This window comes from Chroicocephalus ridibundus, chromosome 3, assembly GCF_963924245.1.
Source record: "Chroicocephalus ridibundus chromosome 3, bChrRid1.1, whole genome shotgun sequence".
Taxonomy (NCBI): Eukaryota; Metazoa; Chordata; class Aves; order Charadriiformes; family Laridae; genus Chroicocephalus; species Chroicocephalus ridibundus.
In genome coordinates, this window is record NC_086286.1 from 121614812 (window position 1) to 121636166 (window position 21355).

The following is a 21355-nucleotide window of genomic DNA, read 5'->3' on the forward strand; positions in this document are numbered from 1 at the left end:
CATTGGACTTGCTGAAGTTCCTACTGTACTGGGAGAAAGTTAGGAAGGAGGTTTACCTGAGAGTAAATGAGAGATTAATCTCCTGACTTATTCCACTGTAACAGCTAATGCTTTAATCTTTATTCAGTTATTTGTTTGTACTCCCACTGTGCCTAGGAGTCATGGGCATGAATCACAGCCCTCTCCTGCCAGGCTGAGGTCAGTTTTAATACTTTAATATCTGATATATCTCCTATCAGCAGTCTGCATCTGGCAGTCAACACGTTAACAACTATTTTTCTCCTCTAACTGCTGTGGTCCTATGCAGTTATTAGAGTTAATTAAGGTGGATGACTTCAGATTTTAAGTAACGTGGGTGGTTATTTGAACTGCAAATAATAACATCTTGTCACTATAATCCAAGCAGGTTGTGAGGTAGATTTTATCCTGAGCAGTTGCATTGATAAGGATTAATTTTCCTGTGGAGGACCGGCCACTGTCATTTATGAGACAAGCAAATTCTGCAGCCTGTGTCTTTACAGAGGTGGGCAGTCTCCCTGGTGGTATGAAGAAGGGTCATCCCAACATGGGACAGAAATACTTTGAAGGACTGTATTTATGAGTTTCTTTGCTGTTTACAGGGTCTTGTAAACCATCCCTGTCTGTACCACCTCCGGGAAATTTGTTTGTTAAAGGTTTGCTCACTCAAAAGATGTTCACAGCCTCTTTGTGTTGGATTAATCCTTTCATCTGATGATAAGATATCAGGGTTGGTGGGCTCAAGATATTCAGTAGAGGGAACAAATACTGCGATACAGAGCATTATATTCCACTTGAAAGAAGTGGCAACTTAAGTTGAGTGCATGCCAGATAAAGGGTCTGCACTGGGTTCAGGTTACTAGCAGCAAAGGTATGTGTTAAAGTTTTAATCTTTTTTTTTAACAGTCCCAGAAAGGAAGCCTAAAAATAGAGGTGCTGCAGCATGAAGTGCGTTCCTTGGCTGTGAGTTAGCAATCTGCATTTCCTAGGGAATATGTAATATGAAAACACTTTTAAACACGTGGCAGATTATGTGTCTCCCTTTACACTTTTTGACTGATTGAGTTCAGTCATTTTGAAAAGTGAGGCAGGAGAGATGGCAGCCGACGGGCCTTGCTACCCAAACAGGCGGGAGCTGGCAAAGGCCACTAGAAAGGGAGCGTTGCTGACCTTCCCAGAATGACTGCCCTGGGGCTTGGCTGGGGTGGAAACGTGGTCAAGATTTTCCAGTGAATCAAGTATTACGAGTAGCTGGGATGTGTCAGAGACCTGCTCGTGTGTTAGAGAGGTCTCAGGAGAGTCCCCAGTAGTCCTGGAATCATTTCTGCACTAATTGGTGGGTAGGATTTGATTCAGGATGGTTTAGCCCTGTTAACATTGGAATGAATGAGATAAGCCTTTTGCCCAGCAATGTCCTACACCTATATCTGTATCTGTATCTGTATATCTCTCTCTCTACATATATATATATATATGTATATATAGATATAATTTGCATACTTGCAGCTCAGTTTTGCACAGCCGTACTTGCACTAATGCAGGTATTTAACTGAAGTGGTTAAACTGGGAGATTAGTCGGCCTATCAGTATATCGATGAAGGGATGAATTAGCCACCTCCCATCCCAGTAAAGTGCCTTCAATTAGGTGGTGTGAATCCATTTGAGATAGGGACATTCATGCAAATGGATCTTAATTACATGTGTGAGGGGTGGAAGAGAGCAGAGTAGCGTGCAGGAAATATCGTCCTTGCTGAACGTTTCATGAAGCCTTATAGAAACAAACATTTAGCTTTAAAAACCTTGTGTTCTCTTAAAAAAACCTTATCATTATTAATTGCTGGAAAGCTGCCACGAGCAGGCAGCACTGTGTATTCCCACAGTCTTTTCCAGCGCTCCCAGACTGCGCTGTGGAAGTAGCTGCAGGGCAAGTTGCTTAAGAGCGTGGGGTAGGTGCTCAGCAACATCCTCGCTGGGCTAGAACAAAACCCTGGCATTGTTTTCCACGGCGTGTATCTGCTTTTATGTGGCGTCAGGAAAGTGACTGTAATTTGCTGTTCCCCAAAACTGGCAGATACTCGCAGCAGCAATGGTAGTAACACTTGAGCTTGCAGCCTTTGCTGCCGCGGGATACGCATGGAAGCAAGATGATGCATGCTCTGTGTTTTCCTACCAGAAAAAAATAATAATACATAAACCATGCAAAGAACTTTTCATGGTCTACAAGCCAGATGATTTAAGGCTGATGCTGTGTATTAGAGAGGTCCTGCCAGTTAAATGTACTTCTTTAAAAAAAATCAGGGGAGGTTTAATACTCTCATAATTCAAGAGCATCTATAAGGTTTTTCCTCAAACTTTCCACTGTGCTCAGGAAGTCTCAGCCCCAAAGGAGGATGTCTCACAGGTTATGACCATGTGAATGGAAGGATTTATGTTGAAAACAGTTTTGCTACTTTGTTCATAGATCCTTGGATTTCAAGTTTGTTAGCGTAGCCTGCCTTCTTGTATAAGCCAGGTCCTGAACAACAGGTCCCAATGGTCCCTGCATCCATCACGTTCTGGATCTCGATCTAAGATGTATTTTGATCAGTAAATATTAATCTGCATTCATCTGTATATAACTGAGGGGCATTAAGCACTGTGGCTACCCTATATGGTTTTGTTCACTCCTAGATTTTATTCCAGTGCTATTGATAACCTTTCCTTGTGCAGGGTTTCCAGTTTGGGCATCTCATGGGATGCTGGGAATTGCCACACTAAGTCAACCGTGTGACCAGGCAAAGTCACTGCCTTTAATGGCGGAGGTCACCAGCTGCTTTCTGATGACATTCCTCAGCTCCTGTTATCAAGGCACCGCTATCTTTTGGGAAAAATTTTCTACCCCCTTTTATAGTTCTCTGCTGTTTGATTACAGAGAGGAAAAGCTGATGAACTGATAAAGAACTAGCATGCACTGTCAGATAAGTAGCACTTAGATAAAAAGAAAATATTTTTTTTTGAGAGCATAGTTTTACTGCTGTAATTACAAACATTTTTAATTAGACAAGGAGAGCAGATGGGAAGGATCTCCTGGCTGTGCCTGCCAGCAGACACTAAGACAAACCATGGGGGAACATCCAGTGATATGCTGGTTTTGAGTTTTCTTTCAATTAGCTTTTTTCTGGATCACTTTTCTGATGCCTTACAGGTCACCAGTGGTCTGTGGACTACAGGATGGGTGAGATGCGCTCAGGAAATCCCCTAAATGTCCGTTTTGGTCAGTAGTCTCAGAGGAGAAATTATATCTCTAACTCATGGAATACAATAGTTGGATTGTATTAGGCTAGTTGTTGGCTCAGATGCTGAGGCATGAGGCTTCTTACTCTTTATTCAAATATTGGGGCAGTGCAGTGTAGCTGTGGATGTTCTTACTTTCCCTGGTACCTTCCTTTCCTGCCTGGGCTCCTCCTTCCCTGCCATTCCTCTCCTGTCCCTGGTAGGGGTTGGCATGGCTTCTCATAGAATCATAGGATGGTTTGGGTTGGAAGGGACCTTGAAGATCACCTAGTCCAACCCCTCTGCCCTGGGCAGGGACACCTCCCACTAGACCAGGCTGCTTAAAGCCCCATCCAGCCTTGAAGACCTCCAGGGATGGGGCATCCACAGCTTCTCTGGGCAACCTGTTTCAGTGTCTCACCACCCTTAGAGTAAAAAATTCCTTCCTAATATCTAACCTAAATCTTCCCTCTTTCAGTTTAAAACCATTACCTCTTGTGTTTCAGGGACTCTGGCCCTTTACTCCACCTCTTTCTCCTTGCTCTATCTTGGATACCCTTTCCCTGGCTATCATTTAAGTGTCTCACAGTAGCAAAGACATCCAAGGGCCTCTTTCACTGGCATTGCTTGTATACCTTTCACTGATGTTTAAGGGAGTATCTTTTTCCCCAACTTTTGCAGAATCAGTTTCTGTGACTCAGCCGATTCCTGGTAACTTGCAGGGCTGCAACCGCTTGGGTATGTCTCGGCATCCGGAGCACGGAGACTCTCCTCCCTTGCTGGCGAGCAATTCTTCTCATGAGCAATGCCCTGGCTCCAGATCAGCCACACTTGAACACACAACGCTTACTGCTCTGTCAGCATCCTCCGGGGAGCCACGTCTTGTGTCACATATTTTCCTGAAAAATAGATAAGCTGCACAGAAGACTTTCTGCCAAGCTCTATAGCCTAAATAAGTCAAGGGCAACAGTTCCGTACTATAAAAGTAATTTAGAATGGTACAGTCTTGCAGTGTTAAATGTTTGATTAAAAAGACTGAACATGATGAGAAAAAATAGGAATTGTGTTAAAATATGAAATTTAGTGTCACTCCGCTTTGATCCAAAGTGAAGTGGATATGCTTAGACCACTGCATAAAATTACAGACTGTAATAAAAGTCTCCTCCGAAAAGACCAACAAACTCTTATTCTCTATAATGCCTAAGAAATCTGTACATGAGTGGGCTCATTTGCAAAGTACCGATGCAAGTATGTGATGCAGCCCAAACAGGGGGAACAGGGAAGATCAGAAGAACGAACCTGACTTCCTTATTAATCTTATTCTTTTTGTGCCGTCCTCTGTATTGTGTCTTCCTCTTCACTGATAAAGGGCCCAGGCCCCAGGTTCAGACATCCTTGTGTGCTGCAAAAATAAAGGAAATCCAAAAGACTCTCGGACTCTCCTACTGTAACCTTCCTAGTCTGGGAGACTGGCAGCTTCTCCCAGGTGCTGTCAATCCTTGCCTGGCACCCTGGTAGTTATTAAGGTTTTTTTTTCTCCCCTGCCTGCTGCCATTTCTGGAATTGAGGCTATGTGATGGAATGGTCAGATTCTGACCATGCTCAGCATGTAAATAAAGGGAAAGTTGCTTAATTCAGCAGGGTTGAACTCAACCCATACACGAGTGCCGAGTCAGATTTGTGTTCCTGCAGCGACCTTGCTGACAGTGGTTACCCATGCTTCTAGCAGTAGCACCTGGAGGTGACACGAATGGTTTGATCCAGACCCATCTCAGTTCCCTAAAATACACAACTGCTGCTCAGGTGTCACAGTCTCCGGGACTGGAGGAGATTAGGTGCAGCCAGAGAGGTCCTACAGCTCCGTCTGGCAGAAGGTCCCATGGGGGTGTAGCTGAGCATGCTGGAATTTGGACAAGCCTCGGCTCGAGTCTCATCCTCCTGAAGGTGCATTATCTCGTGAAAACGGAGAACTCGCCTGACTTTGGGAGCAGGCAGAAATCTAGCAGATGAAAGTAGCTCTTCGTATCTGCAGGTATCTCTTACAAGGCTTTTTTTCTTTTGATCCATTTTTCTTTCCAAATAGAACATGTAGGGAGCAGACTGGTGCATGTGATGCTTTCCACTGTGCCCTTTGGAGACCAAAAGCCACATCAAGCAGGAGATTTATGAGTTGCTGGCAATAGATGCTTCATATTCTGTTATTACATTTAAGATGATGAAAGAAGAACAACTGACTTTCATGGCAATGAAAGCAGGAGGAAAACTGCCTGTGGATAGATCAAGCACATGCATCATTGGATAGAAATTAAGGCGTTTGTAGCTTCAAATCCTGATTTGAAAAGTTCAAGATACAAGAAAAATATCTGAGTAAAAGATGTGAAGCAGTTCATAAGATTTTAACTCAGATACACTCAGGAGAATAAATCCAAAGGTAACATTATGATTCATTAACTATCCCTAATTAGGCTCCTAAATTTAAGTAGACAGAATCTCCCCTGGAGGCTTTCAAAGGCACCCACCTTTCGCTGTTGATGATACAGGGAGCTTAGGAACATAGCTTATTTAAGGAGGACTTCTTCATTAAGTACCTACAGGGCATGCAGGGGTTGAGTTCCCTGATGAGGTGAACTGGATCTTTTAATAAGATTATTGCATTTCTGGACAGGCAGAAATAGGAGGAATCAGGGAAAGGTGTTCTGCAGCCCTGTGCCAGGAGGGGAGAGGTTGGTAGGGAGCAGTGCTTGTGTCTGTCTCTGCCCCGTGGAGGCTCTCAGTTGGATGTGCACCATGGTACCTTCATCTCCTAAAGCCTCTGTCCTGGTCTGAGAACATCACAGAGCCATATACCTGCGAGAGATTGTATCTCACAACACAGAGACATACACCTGCGACAGATTTCACCGGGAGGAACGGTGAGGCTGAGCTAATTTGTGTTGCATGGGCTTTGTTTCTGGACTGGAGTTGCTTCCAGTTCTGAAGTCAGTTCTCTGATTGCAGCTGCATGAGAAAAGGATGAACATCTCCTTTTCCAAGGAGGGCAAACAAGAGAAAAGCTTGTCTGTGTTATATTTCTATCTTATTGCACAACCTTGCTGTAGTTAGCTGCTGTCAGAAGATGCAGTAAAAAGCAAAGCATCTGGGCTGCCTCAGAAGTAGTCTTGGCAGAATGCTCCGAAAATTTGTATGAGTTGTGTCAGGCATCCCAGCTTGTAGCACTTCCCACCAGCCCAAAAATCACCAGCAGAAGAGACAGATTTCTGCTTCGGGCAGAGGAGGAGGTCCCTGGCGTGGGGTGTGGGCTCAGAGAGGTGTAGGTGGCTTTGGTTATGACAGGAATATTTTCCCAGACAGTCTCACTTGATTTCCGCGTGGTGCTTGGAAGTGGACGTACTGTAATTGGCATGAGTCATTTCCTTGTTATCGGTGGTTTGGAACTACCGCACATGGAAAACACGCCTGCAGCGGGCTGAGGAACTCCCTCTTTCTCTTGGGTTTTGCATTCGGTGTCAGGATTGCCAACTATATCGATGCTGGGTGAAAAAATTCCCTTTTTAAAATAACTGAAGGAGATGGAAGGCTGAGGTCTTGACCACTTGTTCTTGTTAAACCTCTGCTCTGCTTTTTTTTTTTGGTAACAGTGAAGATTTTGCACGGCAGCCGGTTGATCAAATCTTCTGTTGTACAGAGTCCCTTCACATCTCTTGCTGTCTCCTGGGACAATTTACGCTTTCTGTGTAAACTGTACTATAATTTTACTCTAAATAGGATGCCCAGAGGTGCAATATTGCTTTGCAGCCAAAGCACGGAGTTGATGTCCAGGTGCACTCAGCCTTTTACATGGGGGTGCCCTGGCCATCTAGCTGCTCATGGAGACATTTGAGAGCTGTAGGATCTGATGGTGATTACACCTGTGTCTGACCAAAGAGCTCCGCTGTCAAATGAAGGGGAAATGCCTGGTGACAGGACAGAAATTGGTGGGCTTTGGCTTTGCAGGCCCCAGTGTAAGAAGAACATGGACCTGTTGGAGCAAGTCCAGAGGAGGGCCATGAAGATGATCAGAGGGCTGGAGCACCTCTGCTATGAGGACAGTCTGAGGGAGCTGAGGTTGTTCAGCCTGGAGAAGAGAAGGTGCCGGGGAGACCTTATAGTGGCCTACAGGAAAGGTGGGGAGGAGCTCTTTATCAGGGTGTATAGCAATAGGATGAGGGGTAATGGTTTTAAACTGAAAGAAGATAGATTTAGATTGAAGGAATTCTTTACTGTGAGGGTGGTGAGACACTGGCCCAGGTTGCCCAGAGAAGCTGTAGATGCCCCATCCCTGGAAGTGTTCAAGACCAGGCTGGATGGGGCTTTGAGCAGCCTGGTCTAGTGGGAGGTGTCCCTGCCCAGGGCAGGGGGGGTTGGAAAACTGGATGACCTTTAAAGGTCCCTTCCAACCCAAACCATTCTATGGTTCTATGATGTCTGACATGACACACGTGATCATGAGAAGAGGCATATGATGCAAATGGGGTTTTATTCACTTGAAAGGGGCTAGATGCAGCACAGGCAGCTCAAAAAGCTTTCAACTTACTCCTTGGCCATGTCTGAGACCCTTGGGAAAAAGCCAAGGGGGTAGGCTGTGCCTCAATTTACTTTTGTTAATCAAATTAGCATCTTCCACACCCACGTTTCCAGCTACACAGTGGTGTTACTGTTGTCCCCAGGTGCAGAGTCTTCTTAAGTATGGGATTTTTCCTCCTTGCTCTGTGATTATATTGTGATATTTTGTGGTCCGACACAGCCAGAATCCATTATTTTAATAGATGTTGTTGACTGACTGCTTGGTGAATTTAGGTTTTGCAGCACATAAACCACTTTTAATTCTGCAATCTGAGAGCGCCATATACCTTACATACGTGCGAAGGAATTGCTTTCTTGTAAGAGTTAAGAAACACGAATGATCCCATTTCTGGCTGGATACTGTGCATTTTCAAGTCTCAAACGAAAATCCTTCAGAGCTGCTACCTCTAAAAACTTGCAATAGTTTATATTGGGTGTTTACTCACAGTAGGATTTTTATTTTTTTTATTATTTTAAAAATATGTTGAGCATCAACAGTTCCTGGCCCCAACCTGCCCAGATAAAAGGCTTGGTTGTAATTTTCATTGGTGAGGGAGTCATGTTTTGTTCAAATTGTGCTCTGCTTCAGGCATTCACAGGAGGATTTGCTGAAGGTCCTGCAGATCTGCTTTGATCACACTGAGCTTTCAGAGTAGACCTTATGGGCTGGAAATGCACAAGCGAGTATGTAGCAGGGGGCTGGAGAATGACAAACCCCCTGTCTGTATGTTTTTAAGACTGAGCTCTCATTGATCTCAGTTGACTGATCTGTATATTCAGTGAAGATGGAGGTTGGGGGATAGTTGAGTCCTGGGAGTTTAAGCGTGTTTAGGACTGAGCAAGCATCGGGAAACACCGAATGATCAAACTAGCAAAGAGAGGGGATGGTTTGAGTGCAAGGCTGAAACGTAGGGAGCCGGAATTTGTTTCCTTTCTTTGGCACAGACTCCCTGTGTGAGATTGGCCAAATCATTTTGATATTTAAACACTTTCAAAACCTTGTGCCTGAGCCAATTCCCCATCTGTAAAATCTGAGGGCTATAGCAGTCAAATGTTTTGATTCGGGGAATAATATATGCGCCTAAATTGAAACACTCAGCAGCATATTGAAATAGAATTCCTCAGAAAGAGCAATATTCCTCCGCAAAATAATCTCTTGTGACAATTATCCAAGCCTCCAGAAATGGAGTGTTTAAAATTAAATAGATCAAAATAGTAGAAAACATGCAGCAAGCAATCTCGATGAACAAAGAGGCGAGGTATTGGCCGGCCTTTTCCATCTCTTAGCACCATAATTCAGAATTTTGCTGCTTGTAGGCACAGTAACTTTTTTATTTTCATCAGCCCTCAGTTTTGTGGCCACACAAGAGGCTGCTTGTATAAAAAGCCCAGCAGAAGGAGTCTCCACCAAGTACAAATAAGGACACTGTCAGCAGCACCAGCATGTGCCTTTTCACACTGTCCTGCTGGTTGCTTGTACCCAAATCTGATGGGTCTGCTCTGCCAGCGAGAGCACGCTCCAGCTTTGATTTTCCTTTGCTCCGTCCCTGCAGGGGGGAAGCTGCCAGGCAGTGACGGTGAGGTGTTGTTGTGGGATTGATACTGTTAACTCATTGCAAATGGGTAATGCAGGTCTTGGGTTGGGAACTGGTATAAATTATTGCTAGCATGGTGTTGATTCAGACAGATGAGTGGTGGGAGCTGGTAGCTGGGACACAGAGAGACTATATAAAGACTTGAAAGCCTGTAATGGCAGAGGAGTGAACATGCTGATCCAGGAGATCCCTTGTGGGTTTATAACCTAGAACCACCTTCTGCAGGTGCCTTCAGAGAGTGTCACAGCCATGGTGACACTTCGCTCTCCAGATCAAGTCCTGGCTCACACCGAGTCCATGCAGTGATGCCCGAGTTGGACCCTGGGGTGGGTGGCAGAACATGACTTGTCATCCAGAAAGTTGCACCTCTGTCTGCGCTGCTCAGCTGCCCAGCCCAAGTTAGGGGAGAATTTTATCATTTGGGTAAATGCCCACATCTCTGTGCTGACTGCTACCCCCCGAGGTCCCCAGAACAACTCGTCTCCTCTCTTCCAAACGATCCCAGCTTATTTCTCATGTGCCTTTTAAGGTGCACATGAGACTATCAGATGTGTTAACGCTTTGATTGAAGGCCTGTTTCTTCCCCTCTTGTCCACATATATCACTTGTTCTGCTGACTGAGTTGCTTTAACTTCTCCACTTGACTGAATGGAGCGGGCCAAGTGCCAGCCCTTCCCTGCCAGGATTTCTGTGCTTAATGCTGAGATAAGACTAAAATCCCAGGTACTTGTTTTTTTCTGGTGGTTTTGCTCATAAATAACTTTTCTTGACACCTCGCTTCAGTTCATGCCATGCTTTGTGTCAGATGCACTCCTCTCTGGAGAATTTAAGGAGGGTATTTCAAAGGAACCAGATGTTTAATCTTTGTTGTGGAGTTGGCTGCCACACAGAAGCTAACTGGAAATTGTGAGGTGTTTTGCACTTGAGAAAGCCTTACTGTCTTTCTAAATCGAGCTATCTAAGCTGTGTATTGCTTTAGCATCATATAAACCGGAAGAAGAACAGACTTGCTGCATGCCATCGCTCTATTTACTCTTTGCCAAGATAGGCCTTTCCTGGCAAAATGTCCTCAAGATGTTTATGATGTCCACAAAGAAAAATGGTCCCTTGAAATGGAAAAGTCCAAGGTTCATGTGCTGTAGACATCCTGTGTTGCCCTAAGTTTTTTCCAGAGTTTTAAAGAGGTTTAGTTGCTGAAGTGAAGACAAGCACCTCTTAGGATGGTGCACCAAAGTGCGTGCTAATGACAGATGTTAGATGTTAAGCACACGCCTGCTTTTGGGAACCTCTCTTCACCTGCCTTTTTAGGCACCTAATGCCTACTTGGTAGTCATCTTACTTCCTCAGCTATCCCAAAAGGATAACAGCAAATCTTACCCCATTAAGGTGCCGTGACATCAAATTGTGTGAATGCTTCCTTCTGAATACTTCATCTCTCCTTTTCCATGGGATGCTGCTGACAGTTGCCGGCTGTTTTAGTGGTGTTTTGCTTTACCCTGACTCCTTTCCTTGTCCCATAGGTAGCATTGGGAGCAGTGGTGGCACACATGCCAAGGTGGAAAAGCCATAGCTCAATTCCTTGTGTGCACTTAGGAAAAGATGGTGTTTCTTTCCCCTACTTGGCTCAAATGTTTATGTGTCTGGTGGTGTCACCTTCTTGAAGAAAGATGCAGGTCCACCCAGCCTGAGTAGTGCCCCAGAGACGGCCATGAATACTGGGAGGTGAAAGGAGATGATTATGAAGGGTCAATCTGAAACATGGAAGACTAGTCAAAATCTGCTAAAAAATTGTCTTTGTGTTCCTTTTGCTCCATTTTCTTCATTGGATGCATATCAACTGGGATGCAATTTGGACGAAAAGTCTGTAAGGGAAAACTGACGTGTCTTTAAAATGCCTTTCAGGTCCTCAGCCTGAGATACGACAAAAGGGGTCTTTATTTTTGGAGGGTGCCGAGCCCTGTGCCCTCTGAATATCTGCCTCAAATTAGGCACCCAGAATGGCAATTCTCCCTGACTGTGTGGTTTGCGGGATGATCTCTGTTCTACCCACCTCCTCCCCAGACTTTCTGATATTCCTCTGGCACAGGTATCCCCCGTGCTTCTGTCTGGTTCCTAACAGGGGATGTGTTTCTTTCGCCGTCTCCCCATCAGAGGACAGTTGCCAATTCAGGTTTCACTAGAAACTGCCGTGCCAGCTCTTTGATATTCAGAAGCTGCGAGGTTTTTATGTCTGTTTCCTGACCTAGCATGACTCTACTAATAATGGGAGAACTTCAGTGCTGAGAACTTGGCAGCCTAATACAGGAGGTCAGTCAGTAAATATAGTTACAGTTTTCTTTGCCTCGGCAAAGACAGCAAGTCGAACACGATGTAAACAAGGTGGTTGGATCACTTCCCCCCCCCCCTAATATCTGTAGTTATGCAGGCAAATTTGATGGGCGTGATTAAACTTCATGCTCCAGCTTGGCAGCTGATTAGCTGCAGGGGGCAGGCAGGAATTTCCTTTCTGTTCCAGGGTTGCACTCCTTCCAAGTCCTCCTTCATGCTTGTGCCAAGGATCTCAAAGTGCTTTGCATGTTTAATTGCGCTTCTTCACGCCCCTGCGAAGAGTGGAGATGACAGATAGCGCGGTCGGCAACGGAGCGGTGGGGAAACTGAGGCACTAGGAGGTGGCAGCCGGCTTGGGACCAGAGGGGCAGCTGCCGTTCGGCTTGGAGAAAGGAGAGCTGAGCATCCCAGAAATCTTCTCCTGGGCTTTCTGTGGGGCTAGTGAACTTGTGCCTAGTTCTCAGCGGTCTGTGTCTTTAAGGCACTAAAGTCTTGGTTGTCTGAAGGGTTAAAAATGGTGCTTTTATGTATATATCAGTATACAGTCACTGGCGGGGAAAATATATCTTTCTCTTCTGGAAATTTTGATCTCTTTATTTTTGTCTTTCATCACTCTATTCCTCTAATTTCTGAGCAGAGCGGCCTCTATACGTGTTTCTTCTCTTTGCATGGAAAAGCACTTTGCTCTGGAATAGCCTCAGGTGTTGGCCGTGGCTGAGGCAGGGAACAGGTTCAACTCCGTAAATGACATGCTGCTGTGTCCCCCCGGGCAAATTAGTGAATTTACTGTGTGGATTCCCCTTCAGTGGGTGTACGCTGAGGTAGCTGCACCGACTTTGATTTCTTTACCTGGTTGTTCAGCTGAAGAGCTGGCCTTGCAACGTCAAGGAGGAGAAAATACTCTTTGTACTAAGGCATGCTTTGGTCCAAAGAAGAGACCACAGATGTCCTGATGAAACTGTCACATATTAACCTACCTTGCCTGCGTATTGCTAACACCATGGCTGACGGAACATGGAGAACAGCAGGGATTAGCTGAGCCTTCACCCTCCTTCTCAGGGTGGTGGGAATGGAGAATGAGCCTTTCCCAGAGTAGTTACAGCCTAAAGCCCGATGGGGAACAGTGTATTTTAGATCTCAGTGGGTGGGGAGGGTTTCTGACAGGTGGGGTTTCTTACTTCTGTGGTGGATGATTTAAGGTTTTGTGGATCCAGAGGGGACAGAAATGTCTGATGCGCAGTCCTCGATGGCTGGAGAGAGGCAGGGGTTCAGGCATACCTGATATTCCCCGCTGATACGTGGCATCCTGCCCAGCCCGCTGTCATGGCGGGAGCAGGGGTGTCTAGCTGGAGTATGCTGGAGCGTGGGGCTGAGGCCAAAGCCTGGCTTACTAGGCATTTCAGTTTCTAAGATGGGTGTCTAAATAAGATGTCTGAATCTGATCCTTAGTCTAGTCTTGAAGCTTACTTGTAAATAAACAATATCTTAATCACTTTATAGTTTCCAGCGTTCTCTCATTGCATGTCTCTGCGCTGGTATTCGGAGAGCATTCATCATCGTGGTAAATGAGTGTCTGTTTGGTCTGCACATGGTATAATTAAGTACCAGCTGAGCCCATAGTATAATGTGATAATTCTCATTCTGACCAGCTGAAATAACTGACTCTTAACAACTGTGCTCTTCTTGCTCCTCTCCCTCAGTTCCCAAGAAGCTTCTGCATGAAACCCAGCCAAGACCAACCAATTACCAAGGATTTCAGAAGCCACATTTTCCACTGCAGCCAAGAGTGTTTGATCCCAATGTTATAGAGGACGGTGTGTTCCTTTCTGATGTCTCTCCTTCCAACATAGGACGTGCTCTGCCAGGTAGCTATGACTATTGCGATTTTGGCCCAAACCTAACTGTGTTGTGGTAACCGTTCCCTTCTGTCTTCCCTTATCTGGGTTTCTGTATTGTTCCCAAACCCCATCCATGTCACAGTCAGAACGAGAAGCTTCAAGGCATGACCAAAGACGGACCAAAGTGAACTATGAAACTCACACCAGGTTTCTTGAACTAGCAGTCACGGACACGTGTGTCAAAACTTATCCCAGAAATAATACTTTTTCTTAGTTTAGATGCAGACCCGTCTAATGCAGCGGCAAAGAAAAAACCAGGGCAGAGACAGTAGATCTGCCTCACAGGGGACAGAGAAGTTTTCAACCGAGCTTTGAAATATGATGCTATTTTTGTAAAATGCAAAGTCAAGAGAGAAGAATGAAGTCAAATCTTAGCTATCTATAGGGACAGGTGAGTAGGAGGAAAGGATGGTGCATGAATAAAGGAAAAGCGCAGGTGAGCACGTATTGGGTTAGTCGGTGGCCTCTGTGTTTCCCAACGTGCAGGAGACGGTGTATGACCTTACTCCTGAAATTCCCACCCTGCGCTCCAAGAGATTCAGCTCTAGGGTGGGTATGGGCATGGTGGGTGTTGTCTCTTTCTACACTCCTGGCAAAGTTAATCCACAGCCTGGGTAATCAATCCACAGGTAAGTAAGAGTCAGCAATAATGTATTTGTCAGTTTGGAGGCCTTGCTGAAAAACTGTGAAGGAAGATAATTTTGAGTCAGCCTGAAATAAATTTTGTGATCCTGGTGATTCTTTTAAGCAGGAAAAAAAATCCTGAACTCCATTCATCTAAACGTTTCACTTCTACAAATGGCACCTTTTGCTTAGTTTTCCTGTTGTTTATTCATTCATTTTTGAAATGCGCACCATTTTTCAAACACAGATGTCATTTTGAAATTAAGAGCTAAAAGAACATTTTGAAAATCGCAAAAGGAAATATTTCGACATTTCTGTAATCTCCTTTCCCATTTTATTTCTTTCATTGAAACTATTTGCTAAAGTCAGCCTGGTATCATGAATAACCTCTCCAATGCTTGAATTGTGCTGTTGGGTGAATTTACTGCTAGCTGAAATAATTTTCCTCAAGTTTGATATAAAGTCACAGGGAAACAACTCGAGTGACTGGGAACAGCTGAGAAAGGGTGGGGAAGAGAAAACAAGTAGTAGGTGAGCTGATTAGGCATAGACAAGGACTTCAAAGTTAGCAAGGAGGAAAGGGGATATCTTTTACTGTGATCCTGGAATGAATGGCAGCCCAGGGAACCGCGCGGCGTAGCAACACATGGCCCTTGTGAAATTGTGTTTGTTTGTTTTTTCCCTCCTGCATAACCCCAGTCATTTTCTGGGTTCCCTGCCTGTGCTTGTACAGTCCTGCTGATGACAAAACCAGTTCTGTGGTTTTGTGGGACTCTTTGCTGGAGTATAGCGTATGTAGATGAGCATTCATTTGAAAACTTGTTGGATTGCATCTGTTCTTTGGACAAATCAGATGTAAAAAAAAAATAAAAAATATTCTTCTTGCATCTCACATGAGAGGAGTTATGCCTTCCTCTGTCTCCTAAATACACCCTTATTGCACAGCGTGGTTTACAAGGGATGACGCATACCCAACAGAAGTGGTGTCCTTCTCAGCCTTTCCTGTCCGATCTGGCACATGCCCATGGAAGCCCCCACTGCAAGTATAATTTAAACCTCAGGCTTTATGAGATGGCATGAAAGTATCGACAGTGGGGGGCGGATGGTTTGTCACTAACCCGGAACGGGACACGTGAGAGAGCGTGGTGCAGAGGCCCCAGTTTCATATCCTGCCGGCTCGGAGCAGCTGCAATCCACCCTCATTGACTGGACTTTAATGGAGAGTCGTAGAAAGCTCTCAAAGACCTAGCAGGAAGCTGGAGCCGGCTAAACCAGCAGTCCTCTTTACGATGAGATATAAGGTTATGAAATATATATGAGATTACATCCTGGTGGTGCCCCTCCTTTTCATTGATTGTAAAGGGATTTCAAATTAACTAGTTCAGAGCCAGACTCAGCATGCAGACGTCTCAGGCAGGATTCCGTTACCCCCATATAAACGTGTCATTTGAGATGGCCTGGGATGTTCACCTGGCTTCTAGATGTTGCCCTAGAAGGGTAAGAGTTTCCCCTACATCCCTTCTCATACCTGCTATGTCTGTGTGGATGTCCTCCTGACCCTGGGGTGTCTTAGATGTCTGTGTATGAGTAAATACATCAAGTAAATACATCAAGTAAATACTCATACTGTGTATGAGTAAATACATCAAGCTTCAAGTGTCTGCCATGGGGAGAGCTGAATGACACTCTAGGATCTGGCAACTAATAGCAGGATTCAGTTGCCTCAGTTTAGACGCATAGTGCTACTTGAGATGCTCTGAAGTATCCAGGACATCTTCAGGAGAAATGAAAAATTTATCCTGATTCCATGGATTTCTTTGAAGGAACAGTGGTAGAGAAAAATCCAACCACTTGTACAGACATCAATTTACCGGACAGGGAGAAAAAAGGAAAGATTAGAGGGCACATTGGTGTTTCTGGTGCCTGGATTGGAATTGGAAGATTTTCCAAAGCTTTGCTTTTGATTTCCTGCTGAACGTGCCCTGGTCCCTCTGTGCCCCAGTGTCTCTGTACAACTGATCTTCAGTGATCTCCATTCTCCTAAAGCAAGATATTTTTCCCTTTTGGATCTGTCACTCAGGCAGCCGTGTTGTTTGAAACCTTTGCTTCAGGGCCAGTCATTAACACCTCGGTAGCTTGTAACCTGTGGTTTTCCCAAGGCCATGCAGCTATTCCGTGGCAGGGATACAACTGTGCCCGCGTTCCTTGGGGCTGATCCCTTACAGCGACGCCTGGACATCCATTCCTGCCGCTTCTGCTCCCAGGCAGATTAGGAGTTGGCATCACTGCACGCACGTTCATGCGCTCAGTCCCTCTCCATCCAGTATTACCGGTTCTTTTTGACACCCCTCAATTTCTGTTACCACTTCCTGGCACCGAATGTGCTTCATGCCGCTGGGTTTGCGGGGAAAGGAGACGGATCAGGCAGCCAGGGAACACGGACTGTCTCGTGTTGTGGCTGCTGTCAGAGTGCTTTTGCTTGCACGGCACTGATGGCATTATCGGATTTAATACCCGCAGATAAGCAGGAGCCAGGTGGAAGTCTGTGATTTTACGGTGCGCTGCGTGCTTTTGGACAGAACCAGGCACCCAGAGAAAGGGGCCTGAAAAACTCTAACGGCTACAGTTAAACCATCACACGGATGATGGAGCTGGATGCTGTGCACCGACTTTTTTGTGTGTTTAAAACACTTAGGGTTTTGTGACTAGTCTGCCTGCAGATCAAGGTGCAGGGGGCACTCAGCAGCCAGCTGATAAGGTCTGAAAGGGTCTCTTTGAGCCTCCTGGAATTAGCTGCCCCCTTAGCTCCAGTCTTCAACAAATAAAATCAAATCATTAACCCATGTTCACTCACCTCTCCAAAGGGGAAATGGTGTCTGGGTGAAACACAATACGAGCAGGCTTCTGAAGGAAGTCATAAACTCAGGTCCGCCCTTCCCCGAGAAGGCTGGAGAGAAAGCACGTCTGTTTGCCAGGTGTGAACGGATCGCTACAGCGAGACACCGGCAGAGGGTTGCCGCTCTGCCGGCTCTGCCTGTGTTTTCCAGTCCTTATTACAAGCTTAGCTGAACCTACTGTTGATAAAGGCTCCTTTGATTTACATAAGAGAAAAGAAACCTGATTATATATTTGCTGTAGCGTAGGTGGGTGTGTCTAAGTGGTGACATGAAAGGGCAGGAGACGGGGGAGAGAAGATGCTGCCTGGATGCAGACAGGGTATGTTCTCAGCTGAAGCTGTCTGAGAAGGTTTAGTTGCCCCCCGAAAAGGGGCAAATTTGTATTTCTATCTGTTGAACAGCTCCAGATTTCCGAACGCAGATGCTGAGCTGGTGGGGATAGGGCAGGGTAGGGCTGGGGCACGTGCCTCCTTCCTCATTCCCTTTCTGTTTCAAAGCAGAGAAGAAGAAAGGGAGATCGGCCACCTTCTACCCTCTAGACAACACCCCCTTCCTGCTTCCCGTGGATGAGACACAACCGCCGGCACCCAACAGCAGCATGGAGCCCGTGGGCGTTAGCACGGAGATGGCACTGCTCAGCAACATCCTAGCAGCGTATGCCTTTGTCACAGGTAGGTCTTACGGCTGCCATCCCTCTGGGCTCTCAAAAGCTCTTTGTAGACCCTCGAGAGAGCCTACATTTCACAGACACCTAGGGTTAAATCTGCCTCTTTGAACTGTTTGTATTTTTCATTCGTCTCTCAGCAAATTCTCCCTTGAAAGACCTGACCAGGGCAGCTCTAGCAGACAGTATATAACAGGGATTATTGTGCTCTGCTTTCCCCTGGATTTGCTCTCATCTGAAGTTAAATACAATGTAATCTTACATGTGGTATTATTCCTAATGCTCCGTTTTCCTGGAGATCAAAGCCTGGCTCATTAGGGAGGCAAGCTTGTTGTCCTGTAATTTGGAAAACAAGCAGCACTCAGATCATTACCCTGCTTAAGAGAATTTGGCTTATCTTCAGTAGAAGTGTGAAGATGAAGTAACTTGAGAGTCTGCTTAATTGTATATTTAAATCTAGTTTAGAGTAAGATTTCCTTGGATCACGGTTTATCTTTCACCCACGTGTATCTTTCAAGTACCAGGGGAGCAGTCTTCTAAGAAGATTCACTTTAAAAGTGGAAGTAAAGATTGTGTGCCCTACTGAGTGCTTGGGGTCAATACCATTGACAGCAAAAACTACGGTAGAGACAGGTGATATAGTGCAAATGTTTCCCATCCCAAAACTGCATGAGGTACCGTGTCAGCAGTAGGGGTTGCCTACAGAGTTGGAGGAACTAACCCCAAAATAAGGAGGAGCATTGGCTGAAGAGCATCAGATGCACTAATTCATCATATTTTAGGCCAATCCCTGCTGCTCTCCCCAGAAGGAGGGCCCCGATTTCAGTGTAACTAGCCTGCTGAGGCAGGACGTGCTCTTTGTGGCCACTTTTTCTTATGAGATTGCAGGGTGTTCTCCATTTGTTTAATGAAAAGTTTTTATGCTTACTACCTTGCAGTGCTTATTGCCAAGCAGTATTACCTTTCCAGTAATATTAATGCATTGCTCTTTTACTACATGCTGTTAATAATTCTGCATACTGCGGCCAGTCTGATAAAACCACTGTAGTGCAATTACACTATTCTGTAGCATTGAGGTCTCAATAACTAAAACACCAATATTTGTAAGCTAGATTTTCACGTCAGTGTGCCATTCAGTCTTGCTAATTCATTAAATACTAACGCGTTCTTGGTGCCATGCTCTTGCTCTTGCTGAGAGCCCACCATGCTTCTTCAAACAAGTATTTGGATTTGAAACAACTAGCATGGGCTTTGCATTGTGGAGCCACTGAGTAGATTACTGTTTCTGCATATTTAGTGGAGGGTCCTTCTAAAAGGACCATGAATGGTGACTCCAGAGTTCTGCCCTTCTAAATGTTCAATGGTGGCATCAGGATCAATCTTTTCAGGGCACCTTTAATAAGCAGGCATCTGAAGTGGGATTAGTAGTGTTCTTCACAGACGATAGCTGAGTAAGATATATTTTTTCTTGCGTGGACTTCTTTAAGGAAAGATTAGAAAAAGCAAACTTTAAAGGACTCTTCTGTCTATCACACATCCCACCCCTCTTACCTACAGCTGCCATTTTTTGACGTGAAAATGCCTGCATTCCTAACCTTACTTTAAAATAAAATACTGTTAATATTATTTTTCCCATCTGAACAGTAATGGGCAGCAGAAGGTTTTAGGATTTACGGTCAGGGACAGTTGGGGCTAGGACTTCGGGCTGCTGCTGATGCCCAGAGTCCCCATGGACTTTGCCTGCATTTACCACAGCAGAACTCTTTGACCCTGCATTCATTTCGTAGGGCACAAGGCCTTGATTCATCCCCTTCACAAGGTGTCAGTCTTGGCAGGAGCCTCTAGATTTTACTGTAGCACAAATAATAAATAAGGACGGTATTTTCTTGCCCTCTCATGTTGTGGTCTCCTTGTGATGTGTTCACCGTCCACTGGATGTCAAATAAGTAAAACTCAGACCTCACAACTTTGGTTTCCAGTGATCAGTTCCGGAGCTTGTTGCTCATGTTTTCCAGTGCACATAACCATGGCTGTTAGATGGGTTTTAGTCTCAATGATATATATGTTCAATTCATTATTTTTAAAAATAATTGATGGCTGTCCCATGGATTGAAATAGCAGATGCCCTAAACCATCTTTATCTGCTGCATGTAATTTATCCCTCTGCTTTTAGCGGAGAGGATGGATTTGGCATGATTTACTTCATTATACACGAATATGGAGAGGTTTTAGCTTATGAGTTCAAAGACAAGCTGTCTCACAGGGCACAAAAATCATCTGCACAAAACTAGAGCACTGCAAAGCCATCCCCCTTTATATTGCAGATTTTGAGCAGCAGAACAGTTGGAAATTTTTTGCGCTCGCCTGAGTTTGGGACCCTGAAGGCGGTTTAAGCCACAGCAGCTGTTGATGTCCATAGAAGAGCCATTATAGTGGCTCAGGAGAGGCAGGGTATGGGGCGGCCAGGGAGGGCTGGTTCTGGTTCACACATCTTCCCACCACTCCTGACCACAGCCTCGGTGCCAGAGGGAAACGTTAGCTGAAGAACTGCTCTGTTCCATAACACTAAAAACGTCCCTCGGGTAAACTCTGCAGACTGAAAGTGCTGTATTCAGGGCTTCCCTGTGCTGATGAGTTGGCTCAAAACAGAACTTTGCAAGAAAAAATTGTAAATCAGTGGGACCAACATATAGAGATGTTTTTTTCAGACCCACTACAGAAAAAAGAAGCTACGGGCACTTGGTATTTCATGGGTAAATTGTGGGCTTGAAAGGACGATCCACTCTACTATTCCCGCCTCCTGGCAATGGAATGTCTCTTAGTCTGGGGAGAGCATCCACAAATCACTGGTGTCCCCTCTGAGCTCAGTGGTGTTCACGTTTTCTGCACAAAATGGCAGGTTTTGGGGGTGCAGCTGCAAACGAAGAGACTGCCGGCTTGGTCACTCGCACTGTTGGCACATGCAGAGTCTTGCAGTGCGCAGAGGGGAGAAGTGCCGATATTAGCGAAAGCCTCTGCGCTCCATTCCACCATCTTTTTGACTGACGTTCCCATATAAAAGTTGGGAACGTTCCTATTGAGGAGTGAAAAATCACAGCACAGCAGGAAGCAAAGCCTCTTCGCAGGAGTGTTGGTTTTCACCATCAAATCTGTTTGCAGCTATTTCATGGTTAGGAGTATCAAAGCCAGAGAGGTGTTACTCTTATCCCAGGTTCCAGAACCTTGAAAATAACAATTCTTCAGAAATAGGGGGAGTGAACAATGTCAACGAGGAGTGAATTTTTCATCTGATCAAGCAAATAAACATTATTTAGGCTTCAGTCCTGCAGAAGGCTCAGGGATGCCCTTAATTTTAAAGCTGGTTTTCTTTATAGAATGAGGTTTTTAATTATATGCAATCTCTGCCTGAAAACCTCAGATCTGTCATTTGCCACGGACCAAAACCTGTCTGAGTGTTTGGAAAGACTTCACCAGTCT

At 45.2% G+C, this 21355-nt stretch overlaps 1 protein-coding gene across 7 annotated transcripts in view; it reads left to right on the top strand.

Annotated features, from left to right (window-relative positions):
- The window catches only part of EVA1A (eva-1 homolog A, regulator of programmed cell death), a 216336-nt gene that overhangs the window by 189079 nt on the left and 5902 nt on the right, over nucleotides 1-21355 (top strand). For all 7 annotated transcript variants that reach the window (XM_063330593.1, XM_063330594.1, XM_063330596.1 and 4 more), the window contains 2 exons: nucleotides 13496-13660; nucleotides 17712-17885. In XM_063330593.1, coding sequence (XP_063186663.1) covers nucleotides 13496-13660; nucleotides 17712-17885 — 339 coding nt within the window. The remainder of the gene's footprint in view (nucleotides 1-13495; nucleotides 13661-17711; nucleotides 17886-21355) is intronic.